Source organism: Convolutriloba macropyga, chromosome 3, assembly GCF_964194025.1.
Source record: "Convolutriloba macropyga chromosome 3, txConMacr16.3, whole genome shotgun sequence".
Lineage (NCBI taxonomy): Eukaryota > Metazoa > Xenacoelomorpha > Acoela > Convolutidae > Convolutriloba > Convolutriloba macropyga.
The window spans coordinates 10,667,472-10,688,051 of record NC_134470.1 but is presented as its reverse complement, the minus strand read 5'-3'; the positions used below and the strand labels follow the sequence as shown (position 1 = coordinate 10,688,051).

The following is a 20,580-nucleotide window of genomic DNA, read 5'->3' as shown; positions in this document are numbered from 1 at the left end:
TGTAAAAATTTTAATTGTCAGGTCTTAAGTGAAATCAGTTCTTTGGAATGTAAATCATGACTTGTCCTTCTAAGTTTTTTATTTCATCGACAGGATTTTGTTACGAGCATATGACGCCACAATCAATTTCAATCAGCCTTTTTTTATTTACTGATACAATTTGGACTTAATTGCGTGCGTGACGTCATTTTCACTCTTAGTGGATAGTGCTGTTCGTTCATTCCCCTGATTAAATTTTTGGTCACTCTTGACTTCACTCTTTCTCAAAAATGACTTCCTCAGTTTCAAATTGACCTTACTTCAATTCAAGGAGATACGGTCAAGTGAGTGCGTGTCAAGTGAGTTTTTAATGTTTTTAACGTGATGCATATATATTGTATGCAATATATGCAATTTTTTGATTTATGAAATATTTCGAAAAAAACTTTGCTATGTCGTAATTCTAAGCTTCGAAGTTCTGAAACAGACAATCATTCCATATCTGCGGCGCTATAAGTCCGGCCTAGCTATTTTGGGATACTCATTCAAGTTTCAGTTTTTTTGAGACGTTTTCGTTTGTAAGATCTTTTCGCTCACTTTGATATCATTCGATTCAAGTATGAGTCGAGATTTTGATCTCGCTGAAACAGGAAATTGATTGGAAAGGCAAATGGTTCTGGGGTGTGGAATTTCCTAATTTTAATTGTAAAGTAGATCCAGTAAACTGTTTGTGTGCCAAATTTTGTTTTCTCTCGTGGCTTTTTTCTTGGTTTTTTTTACGTTCGGAGAGATTACCTGTTTCGATTGTTGGTCTGGTTCTTTTTATATGATTTGCAAAGAGCATTGATTTTCATTTCGGGTTCTACTTCAGAACTTAGCCTGCTATGGTTGATTTTTAATAGCCGCCGTCAGCCTCTCAACGGCTATTATTTAGGCGTTCTCTTTTTTTGCAATCCAAAGGATTTGGGTTGTAATGGTGTACTGTCTTTTTTTAAGATCTGATCAATCTTTTTTCGGCTTTTTCACTCAGTAAGAAATCAAATTAGAGTGGTGATACTAGTCACACTGAAGTACTAAAGGGAGCAAAAATTCGAGTAGGTTTAATGCGTAATTTTTTTCAAACTGCCTTTAAAGTGGAGTAAGAAATTGGTGTTTGAACAAATTTTCGTTTTTTTTTCGGGAGTATTTTTTCACGTGCGTCTATTTGACTTCTGTTTTCAGAGTTTTTTTCCTTGAGTGCTTTTAGTATGATACGTATGTGTTCTAAATGCGTCTAGTTGAAACTGCTAGAATTCATCAAGGGGCAGCTGAAACTTTTTATGACCTGAACACTTTTTTGTCAAAAACATTACAGGATTATTGATTTTGCCTACTTTCAAAAATTATTTCTGTTGTATTACCGCTTAGTATAATCAAGGACAGGTCCCATTGGTTGATAATGAGGCGCAAAAGAACCTAATTAATGGTCGGAGACAATGGCTTATTAGTTTTCATGACTTTGAGACTGCTTTCTCAAAAATTGTACTTTTGTAATTTTTGTTGTCTTATCGTCTATTCTCATTAATAACAGGCCTCATGGGTTGCTAATAGGGGTTTTGTTTTTTTGCTAATGGGAAATCGTTTCAGTTCAAAGAAGATGCCTTCGATGTTTTTGACATCAATTTTTTCAACAAACCTTATTAATTGCTCTTGAACGTAGTTCATAGCAATTATTGTAAACGTGTGTGTCTTTTTTTATGCAAAATTTTCGCTTGACAATTTTGACTTTTCCAGTGACTTTTACGCCCTTGACTTTTTGCATTTCGCGTGATCTAAAATTCCCTCTCAATCACAATTTCAAGCAGCTGAACTCAATTGGCGGCAATTTAATACTAAAAGTCAAATGAAAAGTGCGCCGAAACTGGTGCCATTTTTCACTTCAAATCTTAACAGTGGTATATGTTAACCTCTAATGTGGTTATTTGAAGCCCTTTATATAACTTCTTAGTCCCATTTAGGCTCCCCCCACTGAAGCAGGGTGCAATTGATTAGAGCTCCCACTAGTCGTTCAAGAGCAATTCGTCCGACGTTTAGTCGGTTTTGTTAGAATTTTTGGAGTTTTGAGAGTTTTTGTCAACTTTATTATGTTATCTCTGTCTCATTATTTACCGTTTTCATTGGTTTCTACAAAAGCTTTTTTTGTTTAAAGTCTTTTTAATCCAAAGCTATTGCTTTCTTTGACCTATAAGCTGCACGCTTTTTAAAACTATTAGTGAATTTTTGAGTTTTGCAAGTATTTATTAAACTTATTGCTGTCTTATCTCTTAACCACATTGTTGACAGGTTTCATTGGTTGATAATGAAAAACAAGGGAATTCAATTAGTGGCAGAGTTCTTTGTAGTCGTTTTTTGATTTTTACCATGTCTTTAAAAAATAGATCTGAAATTTTAGTCTGGCTTGTTTTTGCTTTTGTTTTAAAATTGCTTAATCTCAATGGTGTCAAATTAATTGTTCTCATTGGACACCTAACATGGCCTATTTTTTTCAGGTCAATGCTAAATCAATTCTTTGGATTGTAGTTTGGACATGTCCCGCTATGTTCTTTAATTCGTTTTACCTTTCGATCACGTTTTTCGTTTTACATAAGTCTATTTCACGTTTGACTTCTGTTTTACTTCATTCACAGCTTCAACTGAATGGATTTGAAATTCATTCACGCATTCAATTACACAATGTGGTGTATACTGTCAAAGTCGAAAGATCAAAATCGAAAGAGACGGGATAAACCGATAATGCCCGGTCATTAAGTCATTGAGATTTAGGCTATCAAAGTTCATTAGTGTTTTCTAGCTGACATTGGCATTAAGCTTATTAGGTTTCAGTTTAGACGCTGACTTAAGTATAATTTTAGAATCCAACTGAAACTGCACACCAAATTAGAACTTTTTTTGGTCAGTTCATCTCTTCCTTTTTTTCTTTTTCTGTTTCAACCTCAATATGCATCAAGCAGGTCGACAGCGGCTATTTTCCGGCAATCTGCCGGCTATGTTTTATCGTCTAACTTTTCTATTTTACAGTTATTTTTTCACCATTTTGATGAGTTGTCAAAAACCCCCGTTTTAGACGCACTGTTGTAATAGACTTTAATATGAAAGAGCTATTTAGGTTTTCAGTCGAAAAACTTCCATTTTTAATAGCCCTAGGTTGAAGATATTTTTAGAATAAAAATTGCAAAGATGGAAACGCATAGCAGCTTTATTTCCGCTACTCCCTACTATTTTTATTCGTCTCGGGCGCTAGTTTTCATTTAAATTTTTTCACACGGCACAGCTAAAAAAGTCAAAAAAAAATTGCTGCAACAGCATTTGTAATCGCGTAGCGTCATGTCTCTCTCTCTCTCTCTCTCTCTCTCTCTCTCCGGCAATATGTTTTTGATAATTTACTCGTCGAGGGTCCTTTCGCGTGTTAGATTTTAATCATGCTTGACTTTCCTTTACTAAAAAAATGGCTTTTGCACTATAAAACTCAAAATCAGTTGCTTAGAAAACTCAACATTTTGCTTTTGTGTTTGGTAAGAAAAATTTTTCCGCTGATCATCTGAGATGAATGAGTTTGACATATCAGGCGTGTTTTCTATATTTTGAGAAAAGGCGAATATGATTTTAGTTTCTTATTTTAAACCGTAATAGTAAAAAGAACTAGTTTTATCGGAACTTTTTTATTGTTATTTTGATGGCTATGTTGATGCTATCTCTTCCCCGTACAAGTTTTTACTAGCCTGCTATTTGATTTTGACCGTAATTTCAAGTCATTTGGGATTTTTTCAAAGCGATTAAAAATGTACAATTCCTGCTAACATTTTAAGTAAAGTGATGTCTTTAGGTCCTTTTGCAGTCGTCGCAGTGACTTAGTGACGTCATTAGGTTTTTAACCAAGTACAACTAGCACTAGATTTTAAATATCGCTTTAGTTGAAAACGGAGAAAATTTGTGGCAAAATTTTGATGGCTTTAACCCTTGAATTTAATCAACTGAGTGGCCGATGGCGACCTAAAACACGCCAGTCTGTTAGAGCGGCCTTAATGAACTGTTTCACTTTTTTTGAGCGCAATAATGTTAATTTGCTCTTTTTCCACGCTTGATTTCGCACGCTTGTTGTAACTATTTTTCATGAGTACTGAGTAACTCAATTGTGGAGTTTTTAACATCAAAATATATGCCCCCCCCCCCAACGAAATTAGGGTTACTACCTACGTACGTTCTATTGTTCTATTAGGCTTTGCAAACTATGATCAAAAAATAAACATGCAACAATCTGTTTAAAAATTCAATGAATGAACACGCGTTGAGCCATTCGCAACGGCGTATTGAAAAAATCTTTGATAGTAAAAAAAGGATTGTTTCGATATCAGTTTAAAACATATCTCACTAAATAACAGAGTAGACCTCCTCTCTGATTGGTTGTTTCAGTTGCTGCAGAGGAGACAGGACTCGAAGCTGTCACTAGATGACTTGATGATCAAACCTGTTCAGAGGATTCCAAGATACTCACTTCTCATTAAAGTATGATCAAATACTATTTTGTAAGAAATGAAATTATGCACGCCAATGCACAGTTGTCTGATAAGTTCTTGGGAAAATTTGTGTAAATCTGATAAAGATGCGTTGCCTTGCAAGATTTTTTGACAGATTTTACAGATCTTGAGATTATTCGCAGCGAAATGAAAGTTTCTTGAAATTCTTTTTTATTATAGCTGCGAAGCTGTAAGCTGAGCGAAGCTATATTGCGGTGCTCTTGGTTTTTTCCGACTCGAAGAGGAGTATTGGTTTTCTTAAGGTTTTTTTTTACCGGAAGTACTATTCGTTCAGACGATGTTTTGACCTAAAAGCGAAAGCGAGCAAAATTGCAGTGTGAACTAATTTTTTCTGAGCGAGAAAAGTTTTTTGATCATGCGCTGCGTTTAGTGAATGACTTTTTGACATAGAAAAGTAGCTTTGACTGAATGGCACATATAGATAACCGTTTTTAGCCGTTTTTTCGTCTAAGTGGCCTAGTTTTTTTTGCTTGTAATTTGGTTTTTTGTAGAGGTAATTTTTAATCGATGCTATGTTGAAATGTAAACCCCGGAAATTGATAGCACACTAATTTGCGTAGCCTGAAATTGAGTTTCAAATGCGAAATTGGCACATATTTCTTGATTTTTTAGTTAATTTTTGGCTTTTTTTTCTATTAATTTCTTCATTTTTGGATCTTTTAGCTGTTTTTTTGTCAAAAATCAGTTAATATGGCAACTTCCCTTTGATAATTCATATACTCAATGCCTCTTTCTACCTCGATGTAATTTTGTTTCATAAAATTGTGCATTTGCTAATCCGATTTTCGTAGTTTTTTGCCAATTTTTTTCAGTTTTTTGTTTGTATTTTGATTTTAATTTTTAGAATTAGTATTTTGGGGAACATGAGGGACTTTAATTTTGTTTCAATAAAAATTCAATCATTTTTGGTGTTAAGTTTTTGAAAAAAAAAGATAAATTTTTTTCATAAATGCAGTCTTAAATATTTTTTGACCACTTTTTTGCAAAATGTTTCATTGTTTCGCATGTCTGAATTCTGCTTTTTCTTGTTTTATTCTCTTCAACATGTTGGATTTTTGTCTCGAATGACTCAATGTTTTTTCTATGTCTCGAATGCTGATCAATGAAATGTACTCGTTTTTCTTGATTTTTTTAAATTTGATTTTTAACTTTCGAAAATCAAGAATTGGTCTTTTTGTTACGGTGTTCCTAACATTGTGTCCATATTCTTCCCATTCTTGTTTGTATCATTCTAGCTTTGTCCTGGCACCTACTTTCATATTCGTTATATTGATTTTTTCAGTTGTTAAAAAATTGAATGAATTCAGCTTTTTCTTAGATCTTGGTTTCTTCGGTGTGCAATTGATTTAATTCAAAATAAGGCAGTACTGGGAGTTTGCTAGCAAGCCTTTTCCAACATTTCTAATTATTACTATTCATTGCAATTTTTTTCCGGGCTTGGTATTGTTTTTAGACGATTTTTTGCCTTTGAATATTATTCTGTTGCTTTTGTTTTTCTATGATTAAATTAATTTTTGAATTAGTATGAAATCATGTTGTCTAGCATATATACAACAAGAAAGAATCATGTATTATTTTGATCTTAATTGCCGTGATTAGAAATCTAATTGTAGTGGTTCTCTGATTCTTAAGTTTGAGCACTCTTTTTTGAATAATTTTGACTTTCCGTTATTTTTTGAAAAGTTTTTATCTGCCGTTTGCTTTCGCGATCTTTTTGAGATTAGAATCAATATTTATCTGAGGGCAATTGATGGCCCTGTCAGCATTGTCATGCTATCAGTTTTTCGACCATCCTAAAAATTTCAGACTTTTTTAACGTTACCAAACGTTTTCAATAATAAAATTTTGCTGCATTTTCTTTCTCTTGGTGATAGTAGTTTAAATTTCACCGATTTTTAGATCAGACCCGGGGAGTTAATGAGTTAATGGTTTAATACAAAAGGTAATGGCTTCAGCTTTTTTTGAAGTTTTGGTGCTTCGAGTCGCTTCCGGAATTCTTCCGGCTATGTTTTTTTGTTTCGTCGTCTGACGCTCTTTTTTCGTTTTTGCATTTCATTCACACAGCAAAGCTGAAAAAGTCAAATTTTCTGAATGACTTCTTCCTCTCACTAACGGCATTTGCGCGCGTGACGTCATTTCTCACTCGCTTTAGCGAAAGTTTTTATGTTATTTGCGTAATTAGATTTTGATCATTCGTGACTTACCTCACTCAAGAAAATGACTTTTGCACTTTAAAACTTAAGTTTAATTTGAATTTGTTTAAGGTCAAAGGAACTCCTATGTGCATTGAAGGTCCCTTATAAAAGGCGTCTGTGGAATGAATTTTAGCAAGCTATATTAATTAATCGCTAAATGTTTTTAGCCTAGTTTTTTGAGCGGCGTCGATTTTTTTTTTCAATTTAGATCTGTATCTGTTTCTATCTCTATTATATGGTACGCAGGTCTATTCTTTCGCAGCTATTCCGGCAATCTGCCGGCTATGTTTTTTCATAGGTCCTATTTACAAGGACTCGAACATTAAAGACCTGTAGACTTTTTTTCATTTTGAGATGTGTCGAATGGTTGGCGGAAATTGGTGCAATACTTAAGATTTAGCTTGATCATGAACATGAAATGTAATTCACTGTTCATGTTAAATAGAAAATGTTTGTAGTGAACTTGATTTTAGCAGTTGTGTTATAGGACATTTTGCAACACATGGACAAGATGAACCCAGACTACGAGGTGTTATGTGAGGCAGAAGTGGTTGTCCGGAATCTGGCTACTGTCATGAACCAACCGGTACAAATATTTTGACGAAGTGTACAAATTCATACCTGTATATAACAAATGGCCTAGAAGGGCTTGAAACATTTAGTTGGAATAAAATCGAATACACGAAAACTTTTATTCACAACTATGACCTTACCTAAGTACTGGATGGCTTTTGATTTGTTTTGAAAGATATCTGCGGATATCGTCCTCTAAGGAACACAAGCCAAAATGCTGAATTGTTGTTCCGACCCACTTCAGTCGGGGAGGAACTATATACTCAAATGGTTTTTTTTGTTCAGTCAATTTTGGGCGATCGATATAATCATCGTAAAGAGTTGTGAGTGGTATTGTCAGAAAGCCCTCCAGCGTATAATATGGAATTAAAAAGAATTTTTTTATTTTCGCTTTTTTTACAGCAAGTTATCGAGGTTTAAAGTTTTAGTGAATAGTAGACGATATTCCGTTGTATTTATTCGCATTTTCCGTATTTTTGCCCAAATTTTCGTCATTTTTTAGGATATGTTAAAAATGTTGTTCATGCTAAATTCCTCAAAATCCAGACTTTTTTTTGTCAAAATTGGACGAAATATGCTTTTTTAGCCCACTTTCTTTAAGATTGCTGGAAGAAGACACCTTAAAATTGTAGTAATATACTTTGTAAGCTCATGAAAAGAGCTAGTTGTACTCTTGCTGGCTTTAAGAATCTTTTGGAATTATCATTTTGCCAATTTTTCGCAAATTTAAATCGATAATTGTACAAAATAAATTACTTATTTTTGAAATTTGTAATTAAACAAATGTATTTTTTTTTAAAAATGATCCAACTCGCAAACATTTGAACACTCGAGTCTTTTATTAGACGCGCTACAACACCGGGGCTGATCTGAATCTCATCATTGATCCTTACGGTAAAAAATGTTAGATTTTAATGGGGCGCGGCCTTTTTTTCAAAATGTCCGCATTTATAACCTTTATGTAAATTACTGTGAAGATTTTCAAATGAGGGCTCAATTACTGATAAATATTATATACAAAAAATGGGGCCCAACGATCATATATCATTGTTTCAGATTTGTGATCATGGTTTTCATGGCTGTGACTAATTGTTTTCGTAGTTTTTTTTGTTCGTATGTTTTGCTTTCATTCGTTATACTTTTTTAGTCCAATGACTTGGTCTCCCCAATCAATGATCCAATTGATTCTTTTGAGGAGATATAAGTTAACCTAGACAGTGCTTTCAGTTGTTATCTTATGTCTCTTCTGACTTCAAATATATTTGTTTTAAGAAACTGTCCGTGATTTTTTGAACTTTGCCACTATTTTATCTTATTTCTCTCAACTTCCGGCGTAGTCTCTGAAAAAACAGGCGGAAATCCACGTCCTGTGAGATATAAATTAATGTATGTAACGGTTTTATTTTAAACTAAATGTTTCTTTGTTTTGATACTACGAGTTTTCATTTTTTTAGGATTATTGCACATTTTATAAGTTCATTTCGTTTCCTTGTCAAATTGTCACATTACTGACAGATCCAATTGAACAAAAACATGTCGGAAAAATGCACAGCAACGGAAAAAAGCTTCTGTGAAAATGTGACTTTATTTCGTTGAATAGTTTATGGGCTGAGCCAGAGTTCGCTAGCAAAAATTAATGGATTTTTTTTTACTTTGCCTATGTTTGTCTTTTTTAAATGTTTTACTATTTTTTTTTCTACATTTTCCTCTTTTAATGAATACTCGTTGATATTCAGATGAGAAAGAGGTGATCATTTGCCTTTCTTCCTTATAACATGTTATAGTTGTAGTGCCTTGCGGTGTTGTGAAATTGTTTGAAGTTTTGGTTTCTGCCTGTATATGTTGTTATTTTGTAGTCTCGTGACTTAGTTTCATTAATGAGATAACCAATTGGTTTCCTGAGGTGTTGCTACTTAATCCATCTCTTTTAGATTAGCTCGCTGGAAACGACCTGTCTTTACAGAGACTAAGCTAAAAGTCGACTGAAAATTGATTGAAATATTTCAGAGCTCAAAAGTCCAAATGCTTTTGAAAACAAATAATTTCAATATCATTACAAACATAATATTTAAATGTCTGTAATTACTTTTGAAAATATTTGTTTTCAAAAGCGTTTGGATTTTTGAGCTCTGAAATTTTTTAAAATCATTTTCAGTCGATTTGTAGCTTAGTCTCTGTAAAGACAGGTCACAGCCCGTTTCCAGCGAGCTATAGTTTGTTCTTCATAACGGTTCTAGTTCCAGCCTTTTGTTTCTTGGTCTACTACTGTTGCTACGAGATTCCATAAATTGTTTAAGATTATTCATAGCGTCTTTTTTGAATTATAACATTAATGGTCAGTTTCCTTGGCTATGAAATATTGCGCAATTGAACATTTTTATTGCTCTTAGCAGCAAGTTTATATTTTAACGGCTTCACTGCCGTATTCGCACAAAGTTTTATTGTACTATTTAATTTTGCCGGTATTTGTCCTTCTTCTTGTATTCGTATGACGTACACTGGATAATGGCAGGTCTCAATTGCTTCCTATTGAGATATAAATGAACATTTTAGAGATTTTAGTTAATATTTAATGATGTTAATCACTTAATTAAATTAAATGTTTTTAAAAATAGAAACGTATTTTTGAACTTCGCACCTTTTCGCTCTTTTTGTCGACCTGTTACCCAGTCGCATTGAGGACAGGTATTATTTCTTTTCTAATGAAATTTATCTTAATTTGTTTTGTTTTGGTTTTATCTGATGTGAGATTGATATCTTTATGATTTTTTGAAATAAAGACATCGAGTTTTAGTCGTAGGTAATGTTTGTTATTCGATTTTTGTTTTTGACTTTTCTAGTAGTCCTATTAACAACAACTTTCATCGGCCATCTAGCGTGGCGATACTGTATTCCAATAGTGGTCTATTGAACGATATGTATGCTTTTGAAAGTTTTCTATCTCTTCGTCATTTGGTTGCCAATTAAGTCAAGAATGTGGATGAGCGGGGTCTGAAAATTGTGCGAACGGACATTACCGAGCCTCCTTGTTTCTGTTTAATTTTTTTTTATCTCAGACAATTTGTGAAATTTGATCTTTTGAGGCCGGGTAGTTTTTGGTCAATTTGTTTGAATGCTTGAAGCAATTGGCATTGATGCCGAGGCAAAAGTTTTTTTTTGTAATTGAGAAGTTAATTTTACAATTAATTAATTCAATTAAATCCGCTTTTTTACAGTGAGTAATTGGACAGTATCTACTGCAATGTAATGAACTCCTCTTAAAACTACTAGTCAGTCTTTAATTTGATCGTTATTCAGATCCAGGAGAACAAAGCCCTGTCTGGACTGACTGGTGGTCTGTCTGGGGGTACTACTCGACTGTTCGGAGTGGTGGACTCTGTGGCTGCTGTTGAGTCATCTCTACTTGAGGAACTGGTTCAAATAGTGGAGGGTCTCTCACTCTACTTCTCAGACTGCGAGGGAAGATATCTTGTCAGACAGGACTGTGTCGTCGAAATTGTAAGTTGTCTCAATATCGGCCATATATTTTTTTGTACAATAGAAGCCTCTATTTTGAAATATTTTTTTTGTGCGTAGTGAAAACCTCCGAGGAAGAATTATAACTCTTGCATAGTTTATACTCTCTACCCCACCCTACCTAGGAAACCCTAACCTTGTAATGGTTATATCAAGGATGGCACTAGGTTCTTGAAAGGGCAAAAGGGAAAGGGAAAAGGGAAAAATCGTATTAGAACTCTCGCCTGATTTATTAAGTATATATAATGTGTTTTATCTACCGTTACAGGATAAGCTGTTATTCGATTTGAAAACAGCATCTGCAGTTTTATCAGACACTCAACGCGATTGCCAAGGCAAACACTTTGTTTTACAGACAGCAATAACACGTGCGTGGGAATATCGTTTAACTTGTAAATGCTTTTTGACATTGTTTTTTTTTACAAATAAACCATGGTCTTATAAGAAATGGGATCTATTGTGCCCCCCCCCCCCCCACCCAGTGTCTTTTATGACCCCCAGTTAAAAATTATGCGTTTTTATATAGCACGTTACCGTGTAGAAATAATGCACGTGCACCTGGGGGGTCATAAAACCTATATTCCCAGTAAGCTAGGGGAGGGGGGGGGGGTCAGAATAGATTCAAGAAATGAATCAAATGCTAAACAAAACAGTTCTCGAATATCATGTTTTTACTTTCAGACGAACCGGTTCCAGTCCAAACTGTTCAGTAAGAGGGAGAGGGTTCTGTTACTATGCAATGACATGATATTCGGACTGGCTGCCAAACCCAGAAGGCAGTACTCATCCAACCGCAAAGCATCCAGCACTTGGTAAGTTTCACCCATCAAGTCGTGCAATTCATACAAGTCATAAAAATTTGTGACAGCCAACCATGTTACATTTTGTGACTTGAAAATGCACTATTTCAATTTTGGGGATCTTTCCGTTGTGGTTTAAATTTTCAAAACCAAAAATGTAATTCATTTGCTTCGTTGCACTTGAACTCTTCTCTAAAGAGTTATAGTAAAAAATTCCAAAATTTTCTGAGGAAATAATAACTTGATTATTGTTGTTAATTAGGTTGTTAAATTAGACTAGTACTGGATTCGAGCAAGTATCGCTCACTTGCAAGCCGAATGTGCTAACGATTGCCCCAACTTGTCTTAATCTCTCGAACTTGGGCATCTCTTATATTCCATTCTCATGTCATGTATGTTATTTCTTGTTCCTCAAGTCTCTATCTCTCTAACCAAGTATACGTTGAGCTAGTAGAGCTTCTTGTCAAGCTATGTAAAGCTTATCTTATGCCCAATTTAGGTTAGATAATTCCCTCTCACCCTTCTAACAAAGTTTCCCTAAATTTTCTAACTGACCTGATGTTTGACACTTCCGTTTTAGCAGCATAAGTGGGCTTGACCCTTTTGCATACTACAAAATCAAGTGGTGTTACCATATCAAAAACCTCACACTCCTCGAAACATCAAACGGTGAAAACCCAAACACAATATCAAACCAGTCTAACAACCTCTTACCTTCCGGAACCGACCATCGCGATCGGGCGAACTCATCGCCTAGCATGAAGACAAGAGCCAATTCTGTTCAGAACCCTGGACTGTTTTCAGCACCCGACAAGAAACAGTCGGTAGGGTTGATGAATCGCAGCAATACTTCCCAGAACATAATGGATAGTTCTAGCTTCCTGAATCACTGCAGAGCTGCAGTTCCGAGGTTGGAACAAGATGCGAGGAAGCTGAACGAAATAGTCTCAATGGCCGATGGACTCTTTTTCAAGAACTATGTAAGAGCTTATGATAACACTGTTCTCTATGTCGACGTTTTTAGCAGACGTTCAAACTCACTAAAGTTTGTACCAACTGGCAATCGTACCCTTCCCAAAGAAAATATATTCCCTCATTAATAGCCGCCCTCATCTCAGCCGGCTATTATAGCGCTCCTAATTTTTTACAATCCAAGAATTGGATTGTATTGGTGCTCTGTCTTTTTACGACTCGAAGAGGAGTATTGGAGAAGTCCTTTTTTATTACGACTCGAAGAGGAGTATTGGAGAAGTCCTTTTTTTTAATCAATTTTATTGGAGTGATTTTTGAAGCGGGAAATGAAACGCGTGAAAAAATTTGGAGTGATTTTGGTGCTGAACAAAAGTGAAGCGCAGAGCGAAAAGAGAGTGGTTTTTGTTCATACCGCTGTTTTTGAGAGAGCGAGAAATTGATGTGTGAAAAAATTTTCTATAAGCGAGCAAAATTTTTTTGTTCATGTGCGGCATTTTAAAGCAGTTTTTTTTTCATTTGTTTTCGTCAAGAGGTTTGGTTATGATTTTGTTTTAATTTTAGGCTGGTTTCGGTATTGGTTTGAAGGTTTCTGGATATTCATATGAATTTTATGATAATTCGGTGATTTTTAACGTATTTTGCTGACTTTCGGGCTAATTTTTGCGTTTTTTTGACGATTATTTTGTTTTGACTGGCTCAAATGGGTATTGAAGAAACCCCTTCTACTTGAGCCATATTATGATAACATTTGGTTACAGTTTTGTGAGTAAGAATTATTTTTTTTTGTTGAGAAATATGACCAAAAATTGGCGAAAATTGGAACTATATTTCTTAATTTTTTGCAGTTTTTCGTTTTTTTTTCGGCCTTTAGCTAAGTTTCTTTGCCTATTATGACTTGCTTATTGTTTTGCGAGCATCTGGATACCCTATTGTCTGAATGGAATTTTTCTTTGGATTTATATGTTTTTTGAAATATTAAAAAAATTAGTAACTTTTTCCAGTTTTTCAGTGAAAGTTGTTTTTAAGAGCTATTTTTTTTCATAATTTAGCCTAAAGTATTTTTTCAAAATTCACATAAGTGGTTTTTGTAAGTACTGGTTGGTTTAATGAAGTTATTTTGGCAGAGATCGTTTTTTTCGGGATCTCAATTTTTAACAAAATTTGATCAGATTTTTTATCATATTTTAACAGATTTGATTTTATTGTTTTTACTTTTTTGTTTCATGACTTTGTTTCAAGATAATCATAAATTAGTGAGGGCACGTTTTGTTTGATGACTAGTTGGATGGCGTGTAAATGGACTTTCACTTCGAGTCGTTTCCGGAATTCTTCCGGCTATGTTTTTTAATCAATTTTATTGGAGTGAATTTTGAAGCGGGAAATGAAACGCGTGAAAAAATTTGAAGTGATTTGGTTGCTGAACAAAATTGAAGAGCGGAGCGAAAAGAGAGTGGTTTTTTGTTCATGCCGCTGTTTTTGAGAGAGCGAAAAATTGATGAGTGAAAAAATTTTCTCTGAGCGAGCGAAATTTTTTTTGTTCACGTGCGGCTTTTAAAAGCAGTTTTTTGCGATTTTTATTTTTTCTGATGTTTGATTCTGATATTGTATTGGATTTGGGCTCGTTCTGATAGGAATTGAAGGTTTCAAGTAGTTAATTTGAGTTTTATGCAAATTTGGAGGTTTTTGATCAGTTTTGCTGACTTTTCAACGAAATTTAATGTATTTTGGCCTTCTGTTTTGTTTTACTTCTTCAAGTGCAATTTGCATAGAAGCTCGTTACTCAAGGATTATCAGGGATACAAATTAATTACAATTTTGTTGTTATAAAACAATTTTTTCTGAAGAAAAATGGCAGAAAAGTTAGGAATTTTTTAAACACTTTTTTAAAATTTTGGCATTTTTTCGTTTTTTTTTCAATGGTAGACAATTTCTTTAGCTTGCTATGACTTGTCCATTTTTTTGCGAGCATTTCATTGCTACATTTGCTCAAAGTAATTTTTTTGGTTTTATTTTTTTTAAAAATTAAAAAACACCTTACTTCTCGTTTTTTATTTGTTCAATTTGGTTTTAAATGTCGTTTCTATTCTTCCTCAACCTTTGATGGCATTTGGGGAGTTTTCTAGTGGAAGTCAGTTGTTGTAGCTCTTTTGGGTGTCTCCCATTTTGATTGATATTAGTTTCGAGTTGTTTTTGTTAAAGAAAATCGAGTAAATCAGCAGATTTTGGCCACTTTTTGTCTTTTTTCTAAGTTTATTGCCTATTTCTTCCAATTTAATGTCTTCTGTTGGTAACTTTTTCTCAATAAGGAGCATTTTTGTAGGTGTCGATACCATGAATTTGCACTTGAAGGCTTAGCAGGGTAGTTTTCATTTTTACAAATTATACAAATCTCTAATTCGTTAAAGAGTTTTTCTTAGTCTTTTTTTAGTTTGTTGTTTAACGTTTCTCTGCAAGTACTAGGTGGGCGATTGATCTAGTCAAATATATAACGAATTGATTTCTATGAGTTATGGATGGGAAGCTGCGTGTTATCTTTTTGTCGAGAATTTTGTTTGGATTTTTAGAGAATTTTATTTTTTGATTTGGTCCTTTGTCAAGTTTCCAGTTCTCCAGTCTTTTCTTTGTGAATTGGTTACACTGTCTGTTGATTGATAATATGCTGGTGATGCATCTGATTAGTGAGAATAGTCAGATTTCTACTTGGAGTCGTTTCCGGAATTCTTCCGGCTATGTTTTTTATTTTTGTAAGATGTTTTCACACCTTTTTTCATGACTTTGAGCTTTCAAAACGGGATAAACAGGTAAAGCTCAGCGGGCATCAAGTTTCATTAGAGGCCCTTAGCCGCGTTTAGTCGTCCCTTAAGTACTCAGAGTGGTGAAGCTACTGGGCAGGCCGTAATTCAAGGTTAAAAGGTTGTTTTTAGGAGTTTTTGAGCCCAAGATGTTGCAATTTTTTGCATTTTTTTTGTCATTTTTCGAATTTTTTGTTGGACCAGTCTGAAATTGAGGTTTGTAAAAGCTGATAAAGGTCTTTTTCAAGAAGTACTCATTTTTTCTGTCCATTTCAAGAGTTATATGTTTTGCTACTCCAAACAAAAACAACCAAATTTATACTAATTTTCATAATTTTTTCAATCTTTTTGAAAAATTTTTTGAGTTTGTTAGCCCTACGTGTCAGGGAACCTCATCTAGGGTTTGATAATAGATTACTGCACAGTTTCTAGTGGTAGTGGAATGGTTTTCAACTTTTTAACTTTACGAATTCTACCAATTGTTTTAATAAAAATTGCATTCTTTTTTTCAAATTTTCTGACATTGTCATTACTCGAGGGCAAGAAACCTCATCTAGGGTTTGCTAATAGTTTGATTGATTCTTTTAGTTTCTCAACTTTTGAGATTGTCTTGTTGGCTGAGATTGTTCAATTGATCTGCTGGTCAGGTTCATTAGGTCTGTCTTTCATTCAATTACTTGGATTGTATTTCAGGACCTGTCCTGCTATGTTTTTTTACAATTCAAAGAATTTGAATTGTATTGGGGCGCTGTCTTTTTTTTTAAGATCTGTTCACACATTTTCATGATTTTTGAAGTCAAATTGGAGTGGTGATTTTGGTCACGCCGAAACAGGAAATGGAGCGAAAAAGCGAGTGCTTTTGCGGCGTGAATTTTTTTCGCTCTAATTTTAAAGTAGAGTGAGAAACGGTGTTTGAACAAAAATTCGCTTTCTCGCTAGTGGTTTTTTGGCAATTTCACTCTGATTTTTACTGTTTTTGCGATTTTTTGGATCGGATTATTTTCTAAATAGTTTTCCCAATCCATTCACAGCTCATTCTGGACCTAGTTTTCTGTTAGAATCGAAATTACATATCTCACTAGTGGTTTTTTGTTCTCCCTAGCAGCATTTTGTCATTGATTTTCTGTTTTTTTTTGTTTTTTTCATCTGACATTTTTTTTAGAAATGGTTTTCCCAATTCACTCATTGTCCGTTCTAGGTCTAGTTGTTTGTTAAGTCAATGAAAATTCTTTGAATTGTACGTCAGGACTTGTCCTGCTATGTTTTTTTACTTCAAACTTTTTTCGCTTTACCCATTTTGTCGCTTTTTCGACATTTACCGTGAAATCTTTTTGACTTCTCTTGGCTAGTTTCACTCATCTGTCATTCTGCTCAAAGTCCTTTTAAACAGCAGCTGCTCAGCAAAGAAAGTCAAAATGAAGAGAGTCAGTATTAAAAAAATCAAAATCAGAATTAGAAACGGGATAAACCCATAAAGCCCATTTTTAGATGCCCGGTACTTGAACTTTGTTCTCATAAGTTTTAGTTACTATCTATAATGCTTATTGGTATTGATACTAGACCCTGTAGCCTCTCACAGAGACCGGAGTGTGCTCAGTTACGAAATGACATCTAAATCGCACTAAAAATGTTTTTATACAAAAATCAATTTTTGTTGATATTTTCTTTTCTTTCAATCCCAATAGAGTTATGGGAATCAATGGCGGCTATTTTCCGGCAATCTGCCGGGTATGTTTACATTTTTACGATTTGGAGTTAAAGTCTGTTACGTTAGATGTCATTGGAGATCACGTGGTTTGCAATGGCCCAGTTGAAATGCCTTGTAATGATAGAATAGGAACATTTTATAGGCTTGCAGCACATCTAAAGACTCGCCTGTATCAAAATCTTTTGCCCAAAACAAATTATAGGCCATGAGTTTTATTTTGTCTAGTTTTCAACAAGCACTATAAAAGGCAGCCTGGCCGTTACTATTACCTACCACCAACAGCCCGGTCCCCTTTCAGATGCGGATAGGAGGTTTGAATTTCTGCTAGCGGTAGTCGAGGGCAGAAAAAAAGGAGTACTATTTGGAAAAAGGCAAGTAATTGTGCCTACTATTTTTCGTTTAGTTTTCAAAACCGTTTGGGCTTTCAAGAGAGGTTTAGGAAAACATTGACATGATTAGCCGTATTTGCAGATAGCAGATTTCTTCCTTTGTGGATGACAATAGCTTTCAAGCATCTTGCTCGGATTGATTTTATTTGTGAAAACAGAAGAGTGATCCATAGGTTAGACTTGTTAAACCCCACCTTTTGATAGGGAGCAAATAAAAAAGGCTCTCTCAATCAAAGTGGTTTTTTTCCTTGTTTTGACTCACTGAATGAGCTGATAAATCAAATTAAAGAGATCTTCAGGCTTCAGAAAGTAACGACTTTTGCTCAAATGAAGAGCTACTATTTAAATGCGTGACAATTTGCCTTATACGTTTTTGAAGCAATTTTTGTATCTTTTTATTTATCTTTCAAAGATACCTTGATAGCATTGGAGAACGTTTTTGCTCTTTTCGTGTTCTCTGCTAGAAAACAGAAACCAAATTTGTGTAATTTCAATAGCAGCGTCCTCAATTCCAGGCGGCTATTATTGCGCTCCTAATTTTTTTATCGTCTAACAGATTTTTGTTTCGTCTTACCCTGACTTTTATGACTTTGATGACTTTTCATGATTTTGGGCTTTCAAAACGGGATAAACAAGTAAAGCTCAGCGGGCATCAAGTTTCATTTGAGGCCCTTAGACGCGTTTACTAGTCCTTCAACTACTTAGAGTGGTGAAGTTACTGGGAACTTATCTCACTTATAAAAAATGACTTGTGAAGTCACTTAATGAACTTTAAACTTTATGACAATTTACTAGTTAAAGATCAATAGTGTGCATCTAAGTGTTACCAAACGTATTTTCCCAATTTCTTGAGTATTAGAGTCTTGAGTTTATGGTTTACATAATTTTTGAAAAAGCTCTTTTAGGGCTTTTTCCTTATAGAGCGTATGTGTCTCATAAAAATGACAGGCCGGATCTAACCCAAAAGGTCTGATAGTCTATTAAAGGACTGGTGGTCAATTTGTCTATCTTTTTTAGTTGCTTCAAAGTTATGGAAGGCCTGAAGCGTCTATCGTGGCTATTTTCCGGCAATCTGCTGGCTATGTTTCCTTTTTTATTTACAAAAAATTTCTCTAATTCAGTTAAAATAACTTTGTTCAGAGAGAACTGTTTTTACGTTTTGAATGTCCCTTAAAGAACTATCTATGTTAATTTACTGTCAATTTTGGTCACTTTTTCACATGAAGGCAGAGTTGTCAAGAATAGGGTAAATTAATGCAGGATTTTACCAGAAAAAAAAAATGAAATTCCACTTTTCCAACAGAAGGTTTCTTGATTTGAATTTTTTAAAGCGGTGATTTACTGATTTTTTGTTCGCTTTTTGCTACAAATAAAATTTGATGGCCAAACGGAGGTCAATAGATGGCTTAATCTGAAAGCCCCTGAAAGAATGAGGAACACTCAACAGAATGTAGAATAATGAAAAACAGAAAACAAAGGAATTTTTCATCCTCTAAAGTTTTGATATCTGCTGTTTTTGTCTCAAGTATTCCATCTTTGGTAAATTCTGTGTTTTTCCATTGAAATATTTTTAAGAGTGGTTTAGGAGACCTGGGATTTGGGAGTGGTGTAATGGCCCCGAAAAATATCAAAGTATTTTTTCCATAAATTGTTGATTATGAACAATTTCTGGATTGGTAAATTATGAGATCAAGAAAAAACGCGTGTAAAAATTTTCTGAATTCATGCCCACCGTAATGTGTTAGTGGATCATAGTATGATCCCAGGGCAAGGTTTCACACTTAATTTCTCCTTAATTACCATAACTAGGGTGTCATGCATATTGCACTCTTAAAAAATGTTTGAATCTCAATGTCAGATATAATAATACACTGACAATGGGAGTGTATAATAATAATGAATAGAAATAAAGAACAAAAATGAACTTCTGGACAAAATTTACATCGAGAAAAATTTAAATCTCTCCGTGAGAACAGTGGAAAAAATTAATTTGGAAAAAAATTGCAGTCTTAAAATTAGAAAAATTAAGGTTTAAAGTTAGTGCTTCTTCCACTCTTTTCCCTATTTTGGGAAAACCCGCGGCCCAAGATCCATCGATGGGCTTCTATTGGACATCAAATCTCGGGATGCTATTCTGGTTTAATTTAGATTTTGAATGTTTCTCCACTGATAGTTCTAAGATCAAGAAAGAGGTTTTGGGCTTTGTATGGATGAAAAACAATCCCCCCAACTTAGTGGGTGTAGATTATTTGCACCCCCAGATACACGTGCCATATTTTTACACAATGACTTACTATGTAATAGCACGTGATATGTAACTGGGGGAGCATAACGTAGTGGGGGGTGGGGGCACAAAACGGAAAAGATCCGGTTTCTTTCTTAGTTTCCTTACATTAAAAGCTTTCATTAATTTTACATACATCCAGTTTTATGATTCCCTTTTAGAAGTGTTTTGAAATCAGTAAAACATGGCAGCTTACATTGTTTAACAAAGTAATTCTGGGCATTAACAGATGATGGTTTTATCAGGGTCTAATTGAGCATGCCAGATCCGCCCTACAGAAAGTGGAGGAGCAGTTAGCAGAAATCCACCTGGTGGAAAACCTGGACACCTCCACCAATTATGTGGATCTTCAAATCATACAAGAAACAGAGTAAGTTTCCTCCCCCCCCCCCCCCCCCCCCCCCCCCTCTCTCTCTCTCTCTCTCTCTCTCTCGACCAAAATTCTGCTGAAATATTTGAAGGCCAGAATTGTTGTGAAACTTCTGACGTGTAAGCTTCTGAGAAGTCCAAATCAGGATCTGAGTACGATCTGTACGATTGTTTAAATGATAAAATAACTATACGAAATCTTTGAGGACATTAATATGAAGTATATTTCACTTATATATAATATATATTATATAGTATATATTTACCACTTATATTATGTAGTATATATTTATCACTTATAGTATATATTTTCTGGATAGTATATATTTTCATATTTTCTGGATCTTCAAAAATTTCTTCAGGAGTTCACGAATCGAAAACTATTCACTGTCAATGTCTAAATTTTTAATTCATTATGGGTTTGAAGCT

General features: G+C 34.4%; 1 protein-coding gene across 7 annotated transcripts in view; it reads left to right on the top strand.

The window, feature by feature from the left end:
• The window catches only part of LOC142335925 (uncharacterized), a 147,860-nt gene that overhangs the window by 72,413 nt on the left and 54,867 nt on the right, over window positions 1-20,580 (top strand). For all 7 annotated transcript variants that reach the window (XM_075384316.1, XM_075384319.1, XM_075384320.1 and 4 more), the window contains exons 8-13: window positions 4,429-4,521; window positions 7,236-7,334; window positions 10,619-10,819; window positions 11,519-11,649; window positions 12,218-12,617; window positions 20,028-20,152. In XM_075384316.1, coding sequence (XP_075240431.1) covers window positions 4,429-4,521; window positions 7,236-7,334; window positions 10,619-10,819; window positions 11,519-11,649; window positions 12,218-12,617; window positions 20,028-20,152 — 1,049 coding nt within the window. The remainder of the gene's footprint in view (window positions 1-4,428; window positions 4,522-7,235; window positions 7,335-10,618; window positions 10,820-11,518; window positions 11,650-12,217; window positions 12,618-20,027; window positions 20,153-20,580) is intronic.